This window comes from Cervus elaphus, chromosome 33, assembly GCF_910594005.1.
Source record: "Cervus elaphus chromosome 33, mCerEla1.1, whole genome shotgun sequence".
NCBI lineage: Eukaryota > Metazoa > Chordata > Mammalia > Artiodactyla > Cervidae > Cervus > Cervus elaphus.
In genome coordinates, this window is record NC_057847.1 from 36,865,858 (window position 1) to 36,888,361 (window position 22,504).

The following is a 22,504-nucleotide window of genomic DNA, read 5'->3' on the forward strand; positions in this document are numbered from 1 at the left end:
TTCTAACAAGCTCCCAAATTTGACCACACTTTGTATAGGGAAGCCCGAGAGGATATAAAAGCTTTCAGTGCTGACTCCATCCCTTACAGAACACTGTGCCTGGTACACTGTTGGTCTTTGATAGTATGTGAATGAAAACATTCATTTTACACAGCTGTTTAGCTATGCTGATGTAGAGGAAGAAAAATAAATTTCCCTCTACCTTTCTGAGTTTCTGGCTGAGACCCCCTATAATAAAAGATTAAGAAAAATTTAAAAAGAACATAAATGTATTAACATGTATACCTCATATACACATGGGAGGTATTCAGAGGAAAATGAGTTACTCCCTGAGGTGCCTTAGAATTCAGGATTAAATACCATCTTAATAGGGAAAGGGGCTGGGGATTTAGGTCCCTTAGAAGAGAGTAAATGATTTTTAAGATAGATGAATGATCCCTTGAAAGAATGACATGTTATCATTAATATATGATATGTTAATATGGGTGTGATAGTTTGTGACAAAGTTTGTCTTGGTGTGATGCCTCTTTTGTAACAAAATTCAATCTTCCCTGGTTGTTGAAACTCCCAGAGAAGGGATTTATGACAATTGAGTTTCTTTTGGAATATCTGCCTTTAGGCAGATAAGAGAAGTTCAGAGAAAGCCTCTCCCCACACTTGCTGTTCTCCAAGTGCCTACAGCTCAAAAGAATCAATATGCCAAAGTGGCTTATTTTGGGGTGGCATCTGCTGCTACCCTTCACTGGCAAAAGAAAAAGTTATAAAATTCAGCTTTTCTGTTTCAAAGACCAAGCTAGAATTTTTCAAAATTCTCTCTAATTCTTCCAGAGTAGAATAGATTATTTAGTGTCATCCAAAGAGTCCATTCCAATTAAACTGGTAGACCCTAATCATAGAACATGAAAATACAACCCATGCATAATAGAGAAATTCTTTACTAAAATCTTCTTCTTGAATGTTTTAGTCTCTGGGGGCTGCTGTAACAAAAATACAGTAGACTGGGTGGTTTATAAACAACAGATATTTCTCAGTTCTGGAGACTGGCAAGTCCAAGATCAAAGTGCTGGGAGATTCTGTATCTAATGAGAGCAAGTTTCCTGGTTCATAGATGGCTGTCTTCTCACTGTGTCCTCACATGATAGGAGGAAGCGAGCTCTTTGGGGCCCTGGCTTATGAGGCACTAATACCATTCAGGAAGCATCTACCTTTATGACTTAATTACATCCCAAAGGCCATACCTCTTACGACCATCACATTGTGGTTAGGATTTCACCATTAGCATTTCAACATAAACATTCAATCCATTGCAAAATATCAGACTACTGTTAATACAACTAAACTAAGTATTCATAATCACTGCAGGAAGACCTTGACCTAGACAGAGTCTTAAGTATTATCTCAGAAAGGAAAGTAAAAAGTGGGGTATTTATATGACTTTGGAGCTTGGGCCTTTCAAGTTGAAGAACTGAGGGATTTGAGCTAAGTTCATAACATGATAGTCCAGGATTGATGGACACAGTGACATGAGGATCTTAAACCAAGTATGGATAAATAAAATTTGATCAAGCAAGTTATTTGCTCTCAAGATCAGTTTGCTGTCTCCAGTGAGTTAATCTGTAGAATTTTCCTGAGGGAGGAATGTTCTTTATTCCCTTAGACTTATTTTTCTCAGGCAAAGTTTTCCTGAAACAAGCAACTAAGTCTTGTTCTCAGCCTGCAACAGCTGCCCCATCTGCACGTGATGGTCCCACTAATGGGCTGCATGCTGCTGTTACTGAAGACACACTTCCAATAGGTTTTTCCTTCTCAGACACTATTCACCTAGACAGAATCTGTGATATAGAGATCCTGTTTCTTGAAGATGACTACTGTTTGACAAAGGTTTTGTAAGGAATCAAAATCATTATCATAATGTTTGACTCTCTGCTGGGTCTTTAATCTCATTTGTTGATGAAGTTTTTATTATTCCACTGTCCACCCCCAAATCCTTCTACATGTAATGTGTAAGCTACTCCCTAAATATTAAATGCTGTTCATGATAGGATAAATTCATACAGAAATATTTACAATGAATATGGAATTTTCTTTGGGGACTCAGAGGAAAGAGAAATTAATTCTGAATAAGGTAAGATTTGGGTATGCAGATAAAATTTGTGCTGTATTTTGAAGCATGAAAGAAAGTATTGATGCTTAATAAAATAATGAGTCTTCTCTGTTGAGTTAGCACCATAAAAATATTAGAACAATGAGTAACAAGTAGATAATAAACTAGTTGATAATTCAAATTTTTGTTGTGTGGTTTTGACACTTGTAAGGCATAGTCATGTATAATTTATAGCTATTTGTTTCGGAAACACTAACTACATGGCTATACGTACCAAATATAGAGAACCTGTACAAATAATATACAAGTTACCATGATTCTCAGAAGGAAAATTTCTAGTCAGTTCTAAAAACTAGAAGAAGAATGATCTTTTTTCATGTTGTCCAGGTTTATTCTGTTCTCTCTCAAATCAAAGGTTAAGTTCTCTCCATTGTGAACTTCACAAATATAGCATGTATATAACTGAGCAAAATTAGTCTATGCTTTTAACATTTTGGGTACAATTTACCTTTTTCTTGCATTTTCCATTGAAACAGAATAGTAAGCACAAACAAGTAAAGAGTTAAAAGCTTTCTCAAGAGGCATATGGTCTAAATTTTCTGTTTTATACCCACAAAATTCTTTTTTAATACTGTTAACACATGCAAAGGAGAAGAATCAGACCCATTGTATTCTGTTGTTTTTTCTCTTGATTTTAATTTAAAATGAGAATGAAATTAACAGGCCATTTGGCTACTTGTGAACTTTGGGGGGAAAATGATCAGGCTGGTATTTTACAAGCCAGATGGGCTATAGAAGCAAGTGAACTTTTATATTTGGTCTGTTTCTAAATACCAAAGGCCCTGAACTATAGATGGGAAAGGAATTTAGCATTTGACAGTACTTAACATTAAGGAAGAATGTAGTGAATAATATACAATACTTGATGTGAGTAGGAGAGAGGTAACATAAAATATTGATAATATAAATTTGAAACACATAATAAATCATCCAATTGTTGCAATTATGAAAGAAATGTGCTATAATATCTCTTTTTTAAAGAGTAAATAAAACGTCCATGAGAAACTGACCAAAACCCGACTTAAAAGCAAAGAGAATGACTGATTAAAAATAGATTCTCAATGTGTTTTCCATTTTGAAATCAATAAAGCTTAACTGTAATGTAATACAATGTACACTGTGAAAATGTAGTCTTTTCATTCTGATGTTTTTCTGTTAAGATCTTATTAAAGGAACAGGAGCAATGATCATTATCAGAGCCATTAGTGTGATATAGCAAGTAAGCGTCTCCGTGCTCCCTCTCCTGTCCTTCTTGTGTAAAGCAAGGCCACAATTCTGTTTGGTGGTGCTGCTGCAATTTTTTTCAAATGTTTTTCAATCCTGAACTATTTTAGGACTGTCTTCCCATTTCTGTTTGTCCTGCAGACTTGAATCCCAAATGACTGCAGACATCCAGACCATCTTACAGCTGCTGCAGAAACAAACCACTGTGGTCCCACCAGCCTATAGCATGGTAACTGCAGGAGGAGAGTATCAGAGACCCACCATCCGCCTGATGAGAACCAGTCATCCGGTAGCGTCCATCAAGACAGATCGAAGTTTCAGTCCTTCCTCACAGGTGAGTATAGGTAGCGTATAACAAAGAGCGTCTCTCAAGATGTGTTTCCAGGGACCATCTGAATCAGAATCGAATAACCTGGGCTACTGCAGAAAATGCATACTCTCATGTCCATCTCTGTCTCTACTCAATTAGAACATCTGGGAATGAACCCTGTAATCTCTTTCTTAAAACAAGCTTCCCTCCATCCCTTTCTCCCCAGTTCTTTTGCTCATTTAAAGCTTGAGAACAATGGACCTAGAAGAGTGATCTTAAGACACTAGTATTTTTTTTTAAGAAATGTTTAAGAAATTTAAGTTTTTTTTTAAGAAAAAGCTTTTTTCAAGAGTTAATCTACTTAAGTTTACAAATGGTAGAACATTGAAAACTAAAGACTACCCCTGGGTCCAAAAAACGTTTAGATAAAGTTTGTAATTTGCTCTAGAGACACTCTTGAACAGGATCTGGGGAAGGAAGGGGCAAGACATAGCAGCCAGCCAGACAAGACCTGAGACCAGGAGTAATCAGATAATAACCACATCTGTGCCCACCCATCACTAAGGAGCTCTAAAAGTTTCTCACCTTGATGATGGTAGGAGAAATGTTAGTGTCCTTTATTTTTCCTCTGAAGTCCTGTGAGGAAGCCCTCTGATTTTGTTAATGTGGAAAGTGTAATTCCTTTGGAATTCCATTTTGGGAACCTTTCTTAATCACTTAAATACTGTGGCCAAACTGGACTTAAGAACAGCGATTTAAATAAGAATTCACAGAACAATCTTGTAAAAACTTTTTTAGAAGTTTGGGGATTGAGTGGAAAAATGCTCTGGGGAATGAAACTATTTTAATAGCACAGAGTAATGTGCCTGAAGGAAAATAATACAATCTCTCTGAAGTATGAAGGTAGAGATTGATTTATCTCTAACTGGTTTTGAATAACTGGGAAACATGTGAAACCATGCAGCTTGTTTTTTGTTTTCAGTTGACTTCCATGACATTTTCTGCCAAGGGATGGTTGATTTTCCGTCCTTTCTTTTTCTTTCTGTGTTCTCCAAATGTACTCACCAAATGACCCACCTTTCTGATCCCAGTTACGCTGGGAATTTTGAGTTAAAACTCATCTGGAAAACTCAGTGTGAAATATTATGTTTAAAATAATAATAATCTGATATGGCTTCAGAGTAAAATTAAAAATCTTGGAATGGTTGGGTAAGATTATCTAAACTGACGTCTGACCGCCAATGTCTTGACCCACCTTTGAGAGGGAAAGATTGGTTAAGACCACTAATCAAATACAGATTTATGGGAGAAGTAAGCATGTTTAGATTTCATGGTGTCATTTAGAAATATGTCCAAATGAATTATAAAAATGTGTTTTCTTCTCTTTTCTTTCATCAGTGTCCTGAATTTCTAGACCTTGAAAAATCTAAACTTAAATCCAAAGAATCCCTCTCAAGTGGAGTACATCTGAACACCGCTTCGGAAGACAACTTGACTTCACTTTTAAAACAAGACAGTGATATCTCTTTAGAGCTTCACCCCCCACGGCAAAGGAAAACTTGCCTTCATCCAATTAGGCATCCCTCTTTGACAGATTCATCCCTAAGCACTGTAGGAGTCTTGGGTCTTCATAGGCATGTTTCTGATCCTGGTCTTCCGGGGAAATAATCATTTTGTACTGTTTATTCCACATACAATGTAAGTGCTTTTAATGGCTGTTTTCCTTTTTGTATTTAAATCCTCTCTACTTGACTCAGGGGCTCACAAGGTACCATTATATGCAAAAGTACTGTATATTTTCCTAAATTGATGCTTGTAAGGTAAAATTGAGCAGTTAGGATGTAAATATATGTATGAACTCTTCTGTTCCAAATGTTGAAACTGCCAGCATCTCAAGGCACCTTACTTTTTATTTTTATTTTTTGAATCATGTGCATGTTAGGAAACTCCAATTTCTCTTGCATGGAGACTCCTATTTATTGCTTTTACTAAACCAGTACTTTGCTATGAAAATGCCTTCCAAGCAGGAAAGCAGAGGATAAAATTGTTCATGGATGCAACTCAGATGATCCTCAACTCACGGAAGTTCAAGGAGGCAGGCGAAAGGGAACCTGGTCACTTTTGAGAACAGATATCCTTCTGGATTGAGATGTTTATAGATAATTACATTCATTCTAGCACACCGGAAAAAAAATACAGTTTTAGAGTTATAAATTTCTGACAGTATAGGAAACCATTTCCAAATACATGAATATAGGCCAGCTTTAATGAGGACCAAAAGGCCTTTCTATTTAAAATTCTTTCTCTAACTGTATTCACAACTGTATTCACAAACTCCCTAAAATATTTTCCATTGGCACATTTCCTTAAATGCTTAGAAACAAGTTTCTCTAATTTTTATTTTCTTTTTTGTTGGTGGGTGGTGTTGGAAGGGAGTCATCTTAAGAACTGCTGAAGTGCTACCGACACAAACTAGTATCCACAGCTTTCTTCTGACTCACATTTTAGGGCAATACTGAATTTGATCAAATAAGACTTTTGATCAAATTAGCACACATTGTTTTCTTTCCAAAAACTGTGCAATTTTAGTGGATTTATGTGGCAAAACTAGCTTCCATTAAAGGTATGCTGTTCTGTGACTTTCTAATTCCAGCTACAGAAAAAACAGTATGCATTTACCTATCTATAAAGAAAATGGACAAACCAGCAGAAAAAAATTTTCAATTTTATTTGGTTATTCAAACACATTTACTAATCAAAGAGTAACTGAAAATCTATGATATGTGAATTGGGCTGAATATATATTGATTCAAAATATCAGAATATATGATGGAATATATTTTAATATATTCAATTATTAGATTATTTTGGGAGAGTGGTGACATATGCCTCTCGTAAAATCAGCGTACAGATAAGTTGCAAGTTAATTTAAGATTCTGATTAGCCAAATTCCAGTTAAGACCTTTTATTTTTTAATTGATTTGAGTACAACTTTAAATTTATTATGGATTGGTTCATTGTACCCTTTCCTTCTGAACAAAATGTCAAAACTTTTGAAAGTTTCTTCATCTTTTACTAAGTTTTACACTTATATATATTTTTAAAGACACACTGTATCTGTGTATGTTATTAAATGGATTTATTTCTGTCCCTCTAGGATAGAAATATATAATCTATTGACTTACTTTTACCATTGACTAGTATATTAGTTTCAAATACAAGCAACTTATTTAAATTTACAAAAACTTTGCACTATTTAAAATATAAATAAAGTGACCTTAAATTGCTCCCTATATATTGTTTAATGGTCACATAAATTGATAATCTGTGTGGAGGCAATCTGTAGGCCTAGGCATGTTTTATCCCTGCTTAATTTTTGAAAATAAAAACATAAGCAACCAAATACACATGACAGAGTGTGTACACAGACCAGTCAATTCAATAAAAGTATGATAATTTTAGCCAGCTTTCCAAATTGTTTGGTGTTATGCAGATAGAAATTTAGGGGCTAACAGATGATTTCCTTTCCTCACTCAACAAACTTTTATGGGTGTCTAGCAGAGGAGAAAGAGAAATGGCTAACTGATCCAGTGGACAACTTAGGGATTTTGTTTCTGTATGTAGGCAGATTTTTGCAGCTGCAACAAATTTCAGAAGGATTGTCAGTCCAAGCTCCAGGGAAATTCAGAATGAATTCACCAGAGAATGTTCATTTATAGTGAGAAAATATCTGGCAGGTGAGGAATTCAGATCTGATTGATTAGTGAATGCTTCAGCTTCAACATTTGGTATGACATACATAAAATTCAGCCTCCCACATAAAGCTTCTATACTTCTTTATAAAAACTAAGCATGAAGGAATAGGAACATGGGAAGTGGTGTGCAAGCATCCAGCTTGTTTAAATTCTAGTATAGCATGAACATTTTTTTCTTTGTAATTCCTCAACATAAAAGAATTTCTTGATATTAAAATCCAAGTCTCAGAGGGTGCGATAGGATTAGGAAGGTCCATTCCTACAGGATATTAGCTTTTTAGCCCAAGCAATATAAAGATATGGTGAGTCACGTTGATGATAGACATCAGAAGACTTAACGACTTAAACCAAAGCAGTTGTCTTAATTTACAAAATTCATCCTCTTGTCCTAGCCAAATATCTAATCCCTAAAGTCACTGTCATTTTCCCCAGTCACAGTCTGATCCCTCCATCGTGGGATCCTGCTGAGGGCCAGGTTAACTACTGTAGCCAATAACAGCAGTATAGCAACTGCTCTTCTAGGTGATTAGAAGTATTAACATAACACCTTTTGGCTTCCACCTAAAAATAATATTACCTGGTCTCCAGGTCTAAATAAAATGGCATCTTAATCTAAAATTTATCTGAGTTAGATGTCTTCTGATATTATTAATTACTGAGCATCAATTTGAAAGACTTACCAGTTTACCCTGTAGGGGAGTCTTCTCTTAATTAGTTGAGAAGAAAACCAGGAATGAAAAATGCTGAAGGCATGTTCTTGCAGGGTTTTAAAATAATCACTCATTCAACATATATGGAAGGAAGGGTTACATTTGGGACAGGATAGCTTCTTAAGTCCATTATAATAGGTTGGTCATCAGAGCTGACTCTGATGACCTTACTGACTCTTCGAGTAAGATAAGGAAACTAAGGGCGGAATAGCATTTGGTGTCAGGTTTAACATGTATAGGGCTTCCCTGGTGGCTCAGATGGTAAAGTGTCTGCCTGCAACGCGGGAAACACGGGTTCATCCCCTGGGTTGGGAAGATCCCCTGGAGAAGGAAATGGCAACCCACTGTAGTACTCTTGCCTGGAAAATTTCCATGGACTGAGGAGCCTGGTAGGCTACAGTCCACAGGATCACAAAGAGTCGGACACGACTGAGCAACTTCACTTTCTTTTCTTCCTGACTGCTGCTCTCAGGGTCCTTCTGGAGGTTGATCCTTACCAATGGTTCTTAAATGCCTAAAAGAACAAGGTCCTTATCCAAATGTTATTGTAAAATCCTATTATATGTTATCTAAGGATAAAATTTATCACCCGAAATGCCTATCTAAAATAGGAATTATTAACAATAGTATATTTCCTCTGAATGCTTTTTATGGTCAAAAAGGAAATCTGGTAGAACTAGTTACTAAAAGTGAATTGGAGTTTTTCAAATGCTTATCCATGGTTAAAAACCCCAAAGTAGAGCAGTTGTTTGAGTACATTTCTAATTGTAAATCAAAATTCATATAAATTACAAAAATTTTAAATGTTACTAGATTTCAAGTAATATTTTTTGCTGTACAACCAATGTGTCTATCAAGTGAGTTCAAAGAGGCACCTAGAAGACAAGATGATGATGTTGTCGGGGGTGGCCCTTGAATTAGCAGCACTAGCTCCAACCACCTGGGAACCTGTTAAGAATGCCTTTTCTTGGACCACACCCATTCTATTAAATCAGAAACTTTGGTGGGGAGTGAGGCCAACAGTCATGTTATAACAAGCCCTCCTCCATATGATCCTGATGCGCATGAAAACTTTGAGAATTACTCATGTAGTGCTCTGCAGTTAGACCAAATTGGGTCTCAGCACGAGTTCTTTCATTAATAGCTGTGTGACCCTAACCAAATTAATTAACCTTTTTGAGTCTTTTTCCAGAGATAATGGTACCCGCCCTGAAAATACCTGAGGAGGAAATAAGATAATATGTAGGAGAGTGCCTGGCACATAGTAGATGCTCAAAAATGCTAGATTCTTTGGCTGTCATCCAGGAACATAACATTAAAAGCAATCAGGAAAATAAACAATTTTCCACAATTTAGCTTTTGCACAATGTGCAACGTCTCCAACTAAATGGCTGGAACCAAGACTAAAGCTTTTGTTTCAGAAAAATGCCAAGTGTAGCTATTGTTTTCTCTCTCCTAATTGTAGTTTGCACTGTTAGGTTTATAGCTTTAAAATGATACTATTTACAGTAATAATTGTGAGAGTATGAATCTCATGGTTACAAACATATCTACTTTGAATGGATGTTAAATGCAAAGTGTGCAAAAATGGTCTGTTGAATTCAGTACAACTAGTATGTATTCCATGAAGACTGGCTCCCTAATGAAGCCTCTTTCAATCCATCATATAATTCCCTAATGGTTATTTTAAAATAATTTTCAAAATACAATTTTGAAAGAATGTATGTTTTTTCAGAAAATAGAAGCTCACGGTCTTAATGGTTCTTTTCAGACATCAAGGCCCATTCCCTCATGGCACAGATACATTGTACAGAACGAGCCTGCTAAACTCTAGTGTGGAATAGTAGTGATGGCTAGAGACTCAGTGTGGTCAATCTGAACTCAAATCCTACCTCCTCTACTCACTGTTAAGCCAAAGTCTTCAGTGAGCTCCAGTATCCAAAACTATAAAAATGAGATAATAACTTAAGTATCTCAAAGGGGTGTTAAGGAGTCTGAAATATATTTGTGGAAGTGCTTTGTAAACTGCAAGGTACAATAAAACTATAAGACTTGATGCATCATCACAAAGATGGTGGTATTAGGGTACTAGTGCCGCAGCACCGCTTATGTCTTCTAAAAACCTTCTAGTGCTCTTTCCCTTGCCTGACACTACCTGTATTTAACCTCATGACAAAAATCTATAAGGAAGAACCTATAGATCTAGAGAATCTATAGATTCTCACACAATTCGCAAAGATCTATCTGCTCAGAAAAGGAGAAAGCCAGCATTAGGAAGCTTCCTCTGCCATAACACCCCAATGCGTGCATGTGTACCCCAATACTTGTCCAATATTACTTTTGTCCAAGATCCATGAAATTATTAATATATCTACATTGCAATTGTTTTTTAGGTATGTGATAGCTTCCCCTTGTCCCTCTCACTTATGTGTCCTCCTTTTAAGTTGTTTTCTTGTGGTTCTCATTAACTTATTGTGAAATGATGTCAACCTTTTAAAAACTAAAAGGGTAGCCTTTTTAAATGCTTTATACAGTATTAGGTATTGTGATTGATCAGTGCTCAAGCTTAGAACAATTCATTACATGCTTTTGTGGTACAAATGCACTGTAAGAATATGCAATATCCACAGGAAGACATGAATACTTTTTTTTTTAAATGTCAAGATCCTTTATTTTTTTTTTTAAAACCAGTCACAACACTAAGCTTCTGGCCCATATGAATTCTTAATAATTGACAGCATGAAAAAGAAATTATTATGACTTATTTATACAAACTACTAAATGGAGGTTAAGAGAGATGCTAAGTTATTTAAAAGTAACACATTATTACTATGACTAGAATAACATATCTATAGAAATGCAATGTTAAGAAAAATTGACCAATTTCATTGTTCTACTAATCATCACTCAACTTTCAAATGAGAACACCAAGAATTACTACAGAAATGCTCCCAACAAAATATTTTTATTTTGAGAAGTGGCAATAGTAATGTGGTTACTCTTGAAAAGTTAATTATAATATCAAAACCCAGATGAATTCCTGAATTGCAGTCATAACATCTGCGACTTAATTAATTTGTTTTAAGAGACAAAAAATAATTTAGCACAACTGTGGTTATAAAGCACTATATGTTTAATCTGTATTCTACTTCCACTGTCTGTATTTTAATGCTGTTTTTGAGTTGAAAATAATCAAATAATTACAACTGCTAGCATTTAACCTGTATTTTTAAATACTGATAATATATTGTTTGAGTATTTGAGAAAATCTCACATAATCCCATTATTTTTGTGTTATTCAGGAGTACAATTCAAAGATCTGTAATCTTATAATACTGCTTTACATAGTTTCACTAAAATGGCCCTATAGTTAACAATAGCATTGAAATAATATGGTACTCTTCTAACAAATACTAAGGAAATAGATAAAAATATTGGGGAATCCCTAGTTCTTAATCTGGGCACCTGCCAACTTTAAAGGCAAATTACCTATTTTTAGCTGAAATTTATGTTCTATAATTTTGATAGGAATTTGTGTATGAGAATGTTTGCTGGTTAAATAATAATACATTTCAAACAGTAATGTGTGTAATTACTGGAAAATGTCAGTCATCTGATACAAAGAAGCTTGCTCACATCGGTTAAGTAGTAAGTACCTTGGAATGCTTTAAACGTAATGAAACAATCTACCAAAACACGTATATTTCCTAGTCTTTATGCACATAATGTAGCATGAAATCATGATGCTTTTGAAATACTCTGTGCAGAAATATTTATTTTTTAGCAAATATTTTCTTCAGATTGGTATGTGATATTGACAATGTAATTTACTTGCACAACTAGTTTTGCAATAACCTTCCACAAATAACTGTAAATAAGAAAACTGTAAATTTCATGTAAAAATGGTTGCAAAATTTTGGTAGCTAAAAGTGTACAAGTTGTATTGAAAATATAGTATATATACATAATTTAAGAATGAAGCATATAATTTCTGATCTATTTATACATGAAAATTCAAGAATTTGTAAAAGATATTATTTTGGGGAAAAAGAAAGTAAATCTCATTAGCTACTTAGGATACTTTTATTAGGGAAGCCAACTCTTTCCAACATTTTACTAGATACAGAGATAGATACAGGCATGGTGGTGCTGATATATTTCACAAAATCACATAATTGTTAACAGTGCTACAATTTTACCAAGTTCCACTGGGGCGCTAGTAAGCTGGACTGAGTGGTAAAAAGCATTAAATTTCAAAATAAACAAACGACAACCCTTCACTTTTTGCCCCTCAAGAACACAATAGTAATTTACTAAAACACTTACTATTTATTTAAAATTTCCAATGACTAATCAGGCTTTAACTTGCATGAGATAAATTTTTTTATAATGTATGCTTGATACATATTTTTCATCTAGAATGAAAATATTGGGATACAATTTTCATTTGCCTATGTTTCATACATTTTTAATTCTTCCCTGGAATCATTTACCTATTATTTTTTTTTAATCAAATTATCTTTAAAGAAAACTTTTAAATAAAATTGATTGATCATAACATGTAATGTTCTTAGCTAAGGGCTGTTTGTCTGTTTAGGGTTGAAATTACCCACTATTCACTTTTAAGGTTTAAAAAACCGAGAAAACATTGCCCTATAATAAAAAACCAAGCCAAATACAGAGTAGCAGAAAGCACTGTACTATCTAGAAGTGAAGCTGATTAAAAAATAAGAATCAAAGTATGAAAAAACAAAATATCTTTTAAAAGATTCTCTTGCCTTAAGATAAATGTAGGGGCAATGCATTTAGATAGCTTTGGGAAATTAAATACATATTCACAAGTTCAGTTAACCCTAAAGTCTTTTTAAAGTGGCCTATAATTTTCAAAAGAATATGGATCTTTAATTAGTATGTTTCTGGAATATCCATACTAGCAATGTTCAGGTTATCCTTTGCAATTTCAGTAATCATGACAATATAAAATGTGATTAAATACAGTCAACTAAAATGCAAATAACTATCTCTAAAGTACATATTTATATTTTCATGCTTCTGGGAAAAGGTTCTGTCTCCCCCCCATGCAAGGGCACACACATAGACACATACACATACACTGTATCAGAAGAAGGGGTGCTAATTCCTGGCATACTTGTCTCTGAATATAGCTATTAAATATGACCTAGACCAATTCTTCTCACCCCCTGGAAGATTTCCAAACTGCCACATCTCTGGCGGTGAAGAAGGGGCACACCTGAAGACCCAAGCAGCACACAGGCAAGGAGCCTACGGCTCCCCTCACAGTAGGCACATCATAGCAATGCAGACTTGCCGCCAACGTCTACGTACTGTGTATTCAGATAAAGAAGCATATCTGAAATTTGAATGCTCAAAAAGTAATACACAACGCTGTATATTACCAAGCTACATGGGTAAAAGGAATGTTAAGTAATCTAAGGTTCTTTTCTTTACTATGGTTTTTAAAATAAGTAGACATGGCAAAAAAACAAGAGGGCAAGTTTCCCAGGATTCAAATAATGATCTGATAGTGAAGACAGAGAAATTTTTCTTAACTTTCCCAGTTTTCTGCGAAGTAGTTTTGTGCTCAGAACTCCACATTACAGGACAATTTGAATTCAATAAAGACATATGTAATTTTATGACCTTATTCTAGACTGTAACTTATTTGAACAGTATTCCTCTAAAAGCCCTGCCTGTATTCATCACTATAACACAAGTTCTCAATATTTTTCTTTGTATCATCTAGTATTATGAAATCAAGACAGACTCTTAGATGATACCTTAGCATTATACATTTATTTAAAAATGCTCAATTTGCTATGAAAATGATTTGTGACCAACAAAAATGTGATATTGTAATATGTTTCAAAGTAATAAAACACCCGTGGTTGCATTTTAAAGTTTAAGAGAAAAGAAGAATATACTAACCTGAAAAATGTATTGAATGTTACTCACTAGATTTAACAGATTTTAACAAATTTACTCCTATTAATTTCCCAGAAAACTGCTACAAAAAATAAACATATCATTTATGTCTGTCAAACATAAAAGGACAAAGAAAAGCACACTTCTGACATATAGTATTTGTTTGTTCAGTTTTGTAATGCCATAACAGTGACCTTGATTTATATATTTTACTTAAAGAAATCACAATTTATATTTTCAATTACACAGATTTTAACTACATTAATAAATTTTACTCTCTTCCAGGGTAAATGCCTTCTCTGGAAATAAACATATCACTTGACATCTTTCTATTACATTTTGTTTCTGAATGCATGCTTGATAGATCAAATGAACAGAGTCCTTGAAATTACACTTGAAAGTGGACCAAATTAAGATTCCAATAGTATTGATTACCCGCTGTAATGTAATTTAAAATGTGTTAACTGCCACTCAAAATAGAAGTGCAATACCTGACATTTAATAATTTGGCAGTCTTTTAAGCATAGGTGAATTACTGCACTGTTATTTGAACTGAAGAATCTCTTAATATATATGTTACAGATTTTGTATGATGCAAAACTTTACAGCAAGCTATTTGAATGTTTATTAAAAAATTCTCAAAATGACATGGAAACATGTTTATTGTATAAATAAAAGCACTTAGACATTGAGAGTGTACATGATTTAATAATTTACATCATCATAAGAAAACTGGAGCATGAGTTAATCAGTACAAACTACCACACTATATTCACATTCATGTTCATTATAAAATGATTTAATTTTTACCTTAGTAATAGATTCTGTTTACACTATTTTAAAAGCATTAAAAATATGAATTGCCTTCTAGCAGAAAAATCCTGGTAATGTATTCTCTATGGCTAATGTTTATATAAGATTTTCTAATGTGTACAGATTAGAAAACTGAGCACTAGAAAAATATGTAATTGTCCTGAAGGCCAAAATGACCCTAGTATTTGAAATAATGTTAATTTGGGAATTTGGAAGGAAAGTGATGATGTCACAAATCTTATTTCTAGATTTATGTTCTCCTCATTAGTATAAGCAAAATTTGAAAAGGGGCTAAATGCAAATAAAATTCTATGGATTAAAAAAAAAAAAGGATTATCTAATGTGAAGTGCAAAACAACTGTCTGACAACCAGCTTGGATTGGCATAGAATATCAGTTTTGTTAAGAGGAAGGGTTCTGAGGTTAAAAAAATTTCAGAAAAAATTGAGTCAAATAAAATTGAGATTTTCTGTACCTTAGGTTTTATTAAGCTTTCTGAGGAAGATGAGGCTTTCCTAAATACGTTTGGTCCTGGGAACTTCTTCAGACCTCCTATGACCAAAAGTCATAGGAACACCTTTGGTAAAGGATGAGTTAAAGAGAAGCATGTAAAAGTTCTACCTCAGAGTGTCATTTGACAAAACTCATATGACTCATGTCATACCATTTTAAAAGTTTGACCTCAACTCTGAGCGTCCAAATAAGGAAAATTATAACTGACCTCAGAATAGTACAATAACTCAACCAACTGTACAAAGTGTATGTTAAGATTCCATGCTGGTGAGTCATGGTATCACCCTTATTCAACATGAATGATACACAGTGTGTTTATATAATCTCTTTCCTACAACACTGCTAATTAGAATTCTGTATCTTTTATGGCTCAGTTAACATGCTCTTACATTATCAAATATATGTTCATGAAAAAAATTAACAGCCAGAGGACAAAATTACATGAGTTATTTATCACACATTTTTATAAATCTGGCCAAATGAATTTGACAGCTAATTATGTAAAATTATCAATATCAACAAGGGTATACATTACTTCCTTTCCAGGTTTTTTTAAAGTGAAAGTTGATCTACAATTCTGTATCTTTATAAAAGGTTTTTTTTCTTTTCAAGAGACTACCATTCATCCTCCATTTTTATGAAACTTCCATGTAAAACTATATTATTAATTTGATCACAAGCCATATTAAAATTATGTTACTTTGTATTCACCTTTAAGCTAGAAGATATTCAGTTAAAGTGTAATAAATGTATGTGGTTTACTAACTCTTCATTTAGAAAGACTGAGGTGTGTTTGCCAAGAAAGGGACTGATTAACTACAACAACTTATATCAGTAATCTTAAAATGCTAAGAACCTGGTGATTCCACTTTCAATTTTCATAGTAATGCCACTCAGAAATGCTGTCTACCATGCTCAGGACCCACATTACACTTACTGAGAAAGACTTATGGGTTTACTAATGTCAAAATCACAGACTAATGCTGTCAAGAAAGTCAAACCTATAATTTCTAAACATTTAAACAAAGTGGTAGGTTACTTGATTTTTTTAAAATGTTATAAATAGCTAATAGCAGTATGTATAAACAATTTAGTTTAAAATAACAAACTTAAATATTGACATTTCATTAAAAATATGTCATTTGCAGAAAACCTAAATTTAAACAAAGATGCCATTTTAGGTTATCTATACAGAGAAAGAAGTTATGTTCATTAAGAATTTTGTTCCACAGAAGACAATAAAACACACTGAAGAAAAACATATACTGCAAAAAATCAAAAAAGGAAAAACAATGCCTCTTGGAATTTTATTTCACCATAGATTAATTTATGGTCCACCTAATGTGCCTGGCGTGCTGCGATTCATGGGGTCACAAAGAGTCGGACACAACTGAGCAACTGAACCGAACTGAACCAAATGTGACTCAGGATAAAATTTTAGGAACTACAATTTTCTTCACAGGCGAAGAGTCACAAGTTTCTGTTTTCTGATTATGTGAGCAAATAAAAAGCCCTACTATAAAGATGGCACAGAATCTAGGCTTCCCTTTCTGGCTCACCTTCAAATACCAACAACTGCAAACAAATTTTTCAAAATATAATTTGTAACCTTCAGGTAAGTATAAATTAGTTTTATTTAGGCTTTCATCATTTAGCTTCTTATACAATCTATCTTTTCACAAAATATATAATCTATCTTGTAATTAAGAAAGAAAATTAAAGTTGAGGTATTTATATCACTTAATTATACACCTATGTTGATTATGCAGAGATCTCTAAAGTTATAAGCTTACTAAAAGCAATAATATTCCAAATACAAAAACATCTCTTTTATTGCTTTACACTGTTAGCTAAAGTAAAAACTCAGAGAAGAGATTCAATATATGGAATATGGAAAAGCCTTAGAAGCTTTAATTCTAAGGAGTCCAGTTCATTTCTTCTAAGCAGAGAAACTCACAGTATTTCTTCAGCCTTCAAATTCTAGACATTCAAATTGCCATTGTGCCCTGCAAAAACTAATAACAGGCAAAATCATCATTTGGTAACAACCACATGGTTTTTGTCTTAATGTTTTGTCTCTAATTATATTCCACAGAAGCATTTTCTCAAGAGGAGAAATTTCTACTGTCTAAGGCTTGTAACTCAAACCAGTATTATACTAGTAGGATAAAGTTGACCTTATAATTTCCACATAACACAAACAAAACCCTGGAACACTTAAGAACATGTGAAATATAACCTTTCCTGTAGCTTCAATTCAAAAACAACCAAAACATGGACTCGGCTTAATAGCAACAACTGAAATGAGAAATGAATAGTTCCATTACCTATCATAGATGAACATCTCCTATCTCTTTCAGAAGAAAGATCATCACGAGTAAAACAGTCTTTATAAATTTGCCCTTAAAAATGATTTGGAACATAAACTGCCAAAATCACTGTCATAAAAGTTTAAAGTATTTTTATGTTTAATATCAAGTCAAATTGGTTACTTATACCACTACTGAATTTTATATTTGAGTTATACTGAAAACTATAGAAAAAGAATATGGTTTTTAAAATATATTATCTCCACTACTGAAACCAGAGATCATTTACATTCTGATCACTATGAGCACACATAGAACACAGTATAAATATCCAAAGTAATACAGGATACTCACATCATCATATACGAAACTCACAACCCCTTGTTGCAAGTGGTCTCTTCTCCTAAAGAAATCTTTAAACAAGAAGTTATTTTCTGTGTTATAGTTTAAAATCTAGTTTTAAATAACTGGTGCCCCCAGGTATTATAAAAGGAATAATTTTACACTCTAGTAAAGCTTGTGATTTTTTTATGTTCCAGGTCACTGAGATATGAAGAAAATTTTCCAAAACTGGGCTATAACATTTTTTCACTATTTATATTCCTAAAGTTTTAAAGCCTTAGAACTCTGATAAGATTTAACAGTAAATAATGAGGGGAAGACACATAATACTATCAGTTTGCTGAAGAAAATGAGGGACATCATTTGGGGAAAAAAGTCCCATAATGCTGTGCCCATAAATGGTCCATACCTGTCAATGCTCGAAGCTTCACACAGCAAGCAACATAATCATCAAAGAAGATTCTGCCATTCTTGCCGTAACGTTTGACAATGGTAGTTACTGTTTGAGGACTCAACCTATAACCTAGAAAAAGGGATTGCTAGATTAAAACTTCTAAAACTACACATCATAAGAACACCATTAACCAACAATGTATTCTTGTTAATAAAGTTATAAAACAAATTAACTTTCAGAATTCACTACATAAAAATATATATCAGAAACAAAACACATTCCTATTGAAATTGATCAGGAAAGGTTTTATTACTAATAGCAAAAGTAGTACATAAATTTCACAATTCCAACTCTATAAAAAGTCAAAGCTAGGAAAAAGAAAACAATTATCTTTTTGTGCTAGTAAAATATATTTTCATTTTGAAATAATGTCTAATGTAGTCATAGGTTTTTTAATTCATCAATTTTTAAACCCTGTAATTTTATAGTTCTTCAAAAACATCAAAGCAAAGATTATTAGTGATCTTTGATATCATTCAAACCTGTATTGTCTTAGAGTCAAAGAAAATTTAAGATTCAACATGGTTACTTAAAGGGGGAAGAAATAGGGAAATGTTATTCCATTTTGGCCTATAACCCTTATTATGTTTCTTCATAGATTTTTCATCTTAACCAGTCTTTTTACTCTTTCCTTAGTTCTTTTCTGTCTAGCCCAGTGGACTCTAAGACTTTTTGAATGCATACTTCGAGTAAAAAGTTTTGGATCATTCACTCCCATTATATGTATATTATTTAGTCTTAAATTCTATACAAGTATTACTATTTATTTAAATTTTAAAATATATAAAAAACTAAAATTTAAAATAATGGAATAAAAGTAATTAGAAATATAAATTATTTTACTTGTTGCCCCCCCTAGTGATGGTCCTATGTATTTAATGAGATGTGTATATTTTACTGTGAAGAATGCTGCCCTAGAAATGTTGTCTTTGTATATTACTGGATTAGATATAGACAAAAGACATTCATCCAGTCAAAGGGAAAAATAATGAAAATAAATGCAACAGAAGATAATTCTACAAATAGCTATAATGAAATGCAATCCAGGAAACTTGCTAAAAGTAACTGAAAGGAAAGATATAAATTAATAGAAGTCAAATATGCAAGTGAATGTTATTACATGCAAATAAACCCAGCTTCCTACTAGAGAGTTATGATCCGGGTGGATGTGGGACTGATAAAATTCACAAGATTTTCCATAGCATTCTCAGCAAAAACAAATTGAATATTTTAAAATACATCTGAAGACCTAAAATTTGAATAATACAGAATGCCTCTTTGTTACTTAAATTCAACTGCCTATGTGAATTCTTTGGTGGTTTTCTTTTTTCCAAATGGCTATACTAATTTTCCAACATTGTGCTGAAATAAGAACCAAGTTTAATTCATTAGGAATTAAGACTCTATAATTAAACTATAGAAGTTTATATGGACAGGACTATCCCTAAAATGACAACTTATTAAAATGTCTATTTATAAAATAAAATCATGGTTTTGACTTTAAACTGAAATTTGAGATAATTTACACTTGTTCAGATTACAAAAGCATTTTGTTTAGAAATGAATGTAAATAAAATCACAAGCATAAATACAATCAAGAAAACTACTTAAAACTATGTTACTGTAAGCAAGTTAAATGGACTGTATATAGTCCATGGAATTCTCCAGGCCAGAATACTGAAGTGGGTAGCCTTTCCCTTCTCCAGGGGATCTTCCTAACTCAGGGATTGAACCCAGGTCTCCCACATTGCAGGCGGATTATTTAACCAGTTGAGCCACAAGGAAAGCCCAAGAATACTGGATGGGCAGCCTATCCCTTCTCCAGAGGGTCTTCCTCGTATTGAGCTGGGGTCTCCTGCATTGCTGGCAGATTCTTCACCAACTGAGCTATGACGGAAGCCCTGAGCAAGTTACACACTATTCATATTGTCATTTTTTGAAAGAAAACAGACTGAGAATTTAGCTTATCAGAGATATGATAAAAATAAAGTTACAGTCTTTTGAGATACTCTAAAATGCAGACTTCTCATTTTGAGGTTTTTTGGTTTTGGGGTGTCTACTGTGTGTTTTACACTACATAAAAAAGAAGAACAACTAGACTATGTATGGAGACCTGTTATTGAGATAAGCTTTTGCCATCAAATTAGAGATCTTACCAAGTTACAGAAGTATACAATATAAATGATGAGTACAATTAGAATAAATTTAAGTATATTCAACATAGGAAATTCAGAAACTGTTTTATCAACCAGAATACATGAAAGATTATTCTTTGAAAAGCTCACAAATAAAATGGTTTTGTTAAAGACATTTAATCAGAATGTACCTATAACCTTGAACTCAAACTGGACAATAGCTGCTGAAATAATATACCCTTTTATTACTTAGAAGTTTAAACAATTAAGATTCATCTGATCAAAGAACAAAGATGACCTGGATTTATTTAAAGAATTTTAATATGCTTACCCATAGCAGCAATGGCTTGATTCAGTTCATGATGCTCTACTGAGCCACTTCCGTCTTTATCAACAGTTACGAAGTTTTGCTTCCAGGAGTTAAGAGCTGCCCAAAGTTCTTTGAATTCATTAAATCCCATTTTTCCTGTGTAATCTCTCTGATAGTTTTATTAATGAAAATAAATTCTTATACCAAAGAGAATTTAACCTGGAATCAAAATTCCAAATAACTGACTAAAAAGTTGTGAGCTCACTTCTGCAAGAGTTAGCCAACTTAGCATATAAATAGATTTGTGTAAAAATGGAAAAGAATGGAATTCAAATAGGATGTTACAAAGTATTTTTAAACACTCTAGTTTACTATAATTATTTATACCTAACAACTGCCTTAAGGGTAATTATTCCATATTCTAGTATTTTTTGTTTTTACTCAAGGATACATCCAACATGGCAATCATAATTCTGCAGGTTTCCAAACTGAAGGCTATAAAACATATTTATTATTTGAATTAAATTCTGCCCTATTTATGTAAAATTACAACATTTTCTGTTTTTAAAACAAAACATTTACCAACTGCCAAAACTATACATCACTCAATGAACAAACTCTGATTGTTAGGCCTGCATAGTGAAAGAAAAAAAAAAAAGACAAAAATTACTACCTTCATACTACTCACATTTACTAAAGGAATTTGGGTAATTAAATAAGCAATTATAAAATACTGAAAACTAAACAAGGGGAAAAGAGGGCTTTAGTCTTCCTAACACAAATGACAAGTCAGCTTAAGTAGTTCTTACATACTGGCATCACAAAACTTGAAAGTGTTAGAGATTTGGTTAAAGCTTAGGGCATATGAGAATGAGAGGCATATAATGACTTCAGATGAGGACCAGATCATACGTCTTGAATGCCACCCTAAAGGTTTAGACCAATGGAGGTTACTAAAGGATTGGAGAAGGAAATGGCAATCCACTCCAGTATTCTGGCCTGAGGAATCCCATGGACAGAGGAGCCTGGCAGGCTACAGTACATGGGGTCGCAAAGAATTGGACAGGACTTAGTGACTAATCAACAGCAAAGGATTTTAAGGAATATAGGAGCAATTCTAAAATTTCCATTTCAAAAATAGTAGTTGACAAAGAAAGACTACACAGAGAGTAAAGTATGATGAATCTGGATGTAGGTAAATCATTTGGAAGTTTACTGCACTCAACCAAATAAGAAAGAGATGAGTTTCAGAACTGAAAGTAACTGCTTTTTCCTGGGGGGAGGAGAAAAGAAAGGAAGAAGAAATATAGATAATAAGATAGTTTGCTATCTTAAATCAGAAATATTAACACTTCCATATTTAAAGAACTATGAATGAGGACTTATTGGGCAAAATTTAATTTTTTCTCATCCTTATCATAATTACATTCAATTAGCATGCTGATTTATCTCGACTAATTATATATAGTCCTAATGAAGGAGATATTATGTCAAGTACAGTTCAGTGAAGTTTACAAAGTTCT

At 33.3% G+C, this 22,504-nt stretch overlaps 2 protein-coding genes across 7 annotated transcripts in view; one reads left to right on the forward strand and one right to left on the reverse strand.

Moving 5' to 3' along the window:
• Positions 1-7,721, forward strand: part of KCNH7 (potassium voltage-gated channel subfamily H member 7) — a 498,938-nt gene extending 491,217 nt beyond the window's left edge. For 2 of the 3 annotated variants that reach the window (XM_043894912.1, XM_043894914.1), the window contains 2 exons: positions 3,530-3,722; positions 5,097-5,431. In XM_043894912.1, coding sequence (XP_043750847.1) covers positions 3,530-3,722; positions 5,097-5,366 — 463 coding nt within the window. In that variant the 3' untranslated portion in view covers positions 5,367-5,431. Of the gene's footprint in view, positions 1-3,529; positions 3,723-5,096 lie in introns of all 3 variants that reach the window. The other variant, XM_043894913.1, reaches the window with a different exon arrangement.
• Positions 7,722-12,227: 4,506 nt separating this feature from the next.
• Positions 12,228-22,504, reverse strand: part of GCA (grancalcin) — a 43,703-nt gene continuing 33,426 nt past the window's right edge. For all 4 annotated transcript variants that reach the window (XM_043894393.1, XM_043894392.1, XM_043894394.1 and 1 more), the window contains 5 exons: positions 21,433-21,476; positions 21,003-21,150; positions 18,492-18,605; positions 18,095-18,153; positions 12,228-17,446 (listed from right to left, as the gene is read on the reverse strand). In XM_043894393.1, the coding sequence (XP_043750328.1) occupies positions 17,420-17,446; positions 18,095-18,153; positions 18,492-18,605; positions 21,003-21,150; positions 21,433-21,476 (392 nt within the window). In that variant the 3' untranslated portion in view covers positions 12,228-17,419. The remainder of the gene's footprint in view (positions 17,447-18,094; positions 18,154-18,491; positions 18,606-21,002; positions 21,151-21,432; positions 21,477-22,504) is intronic.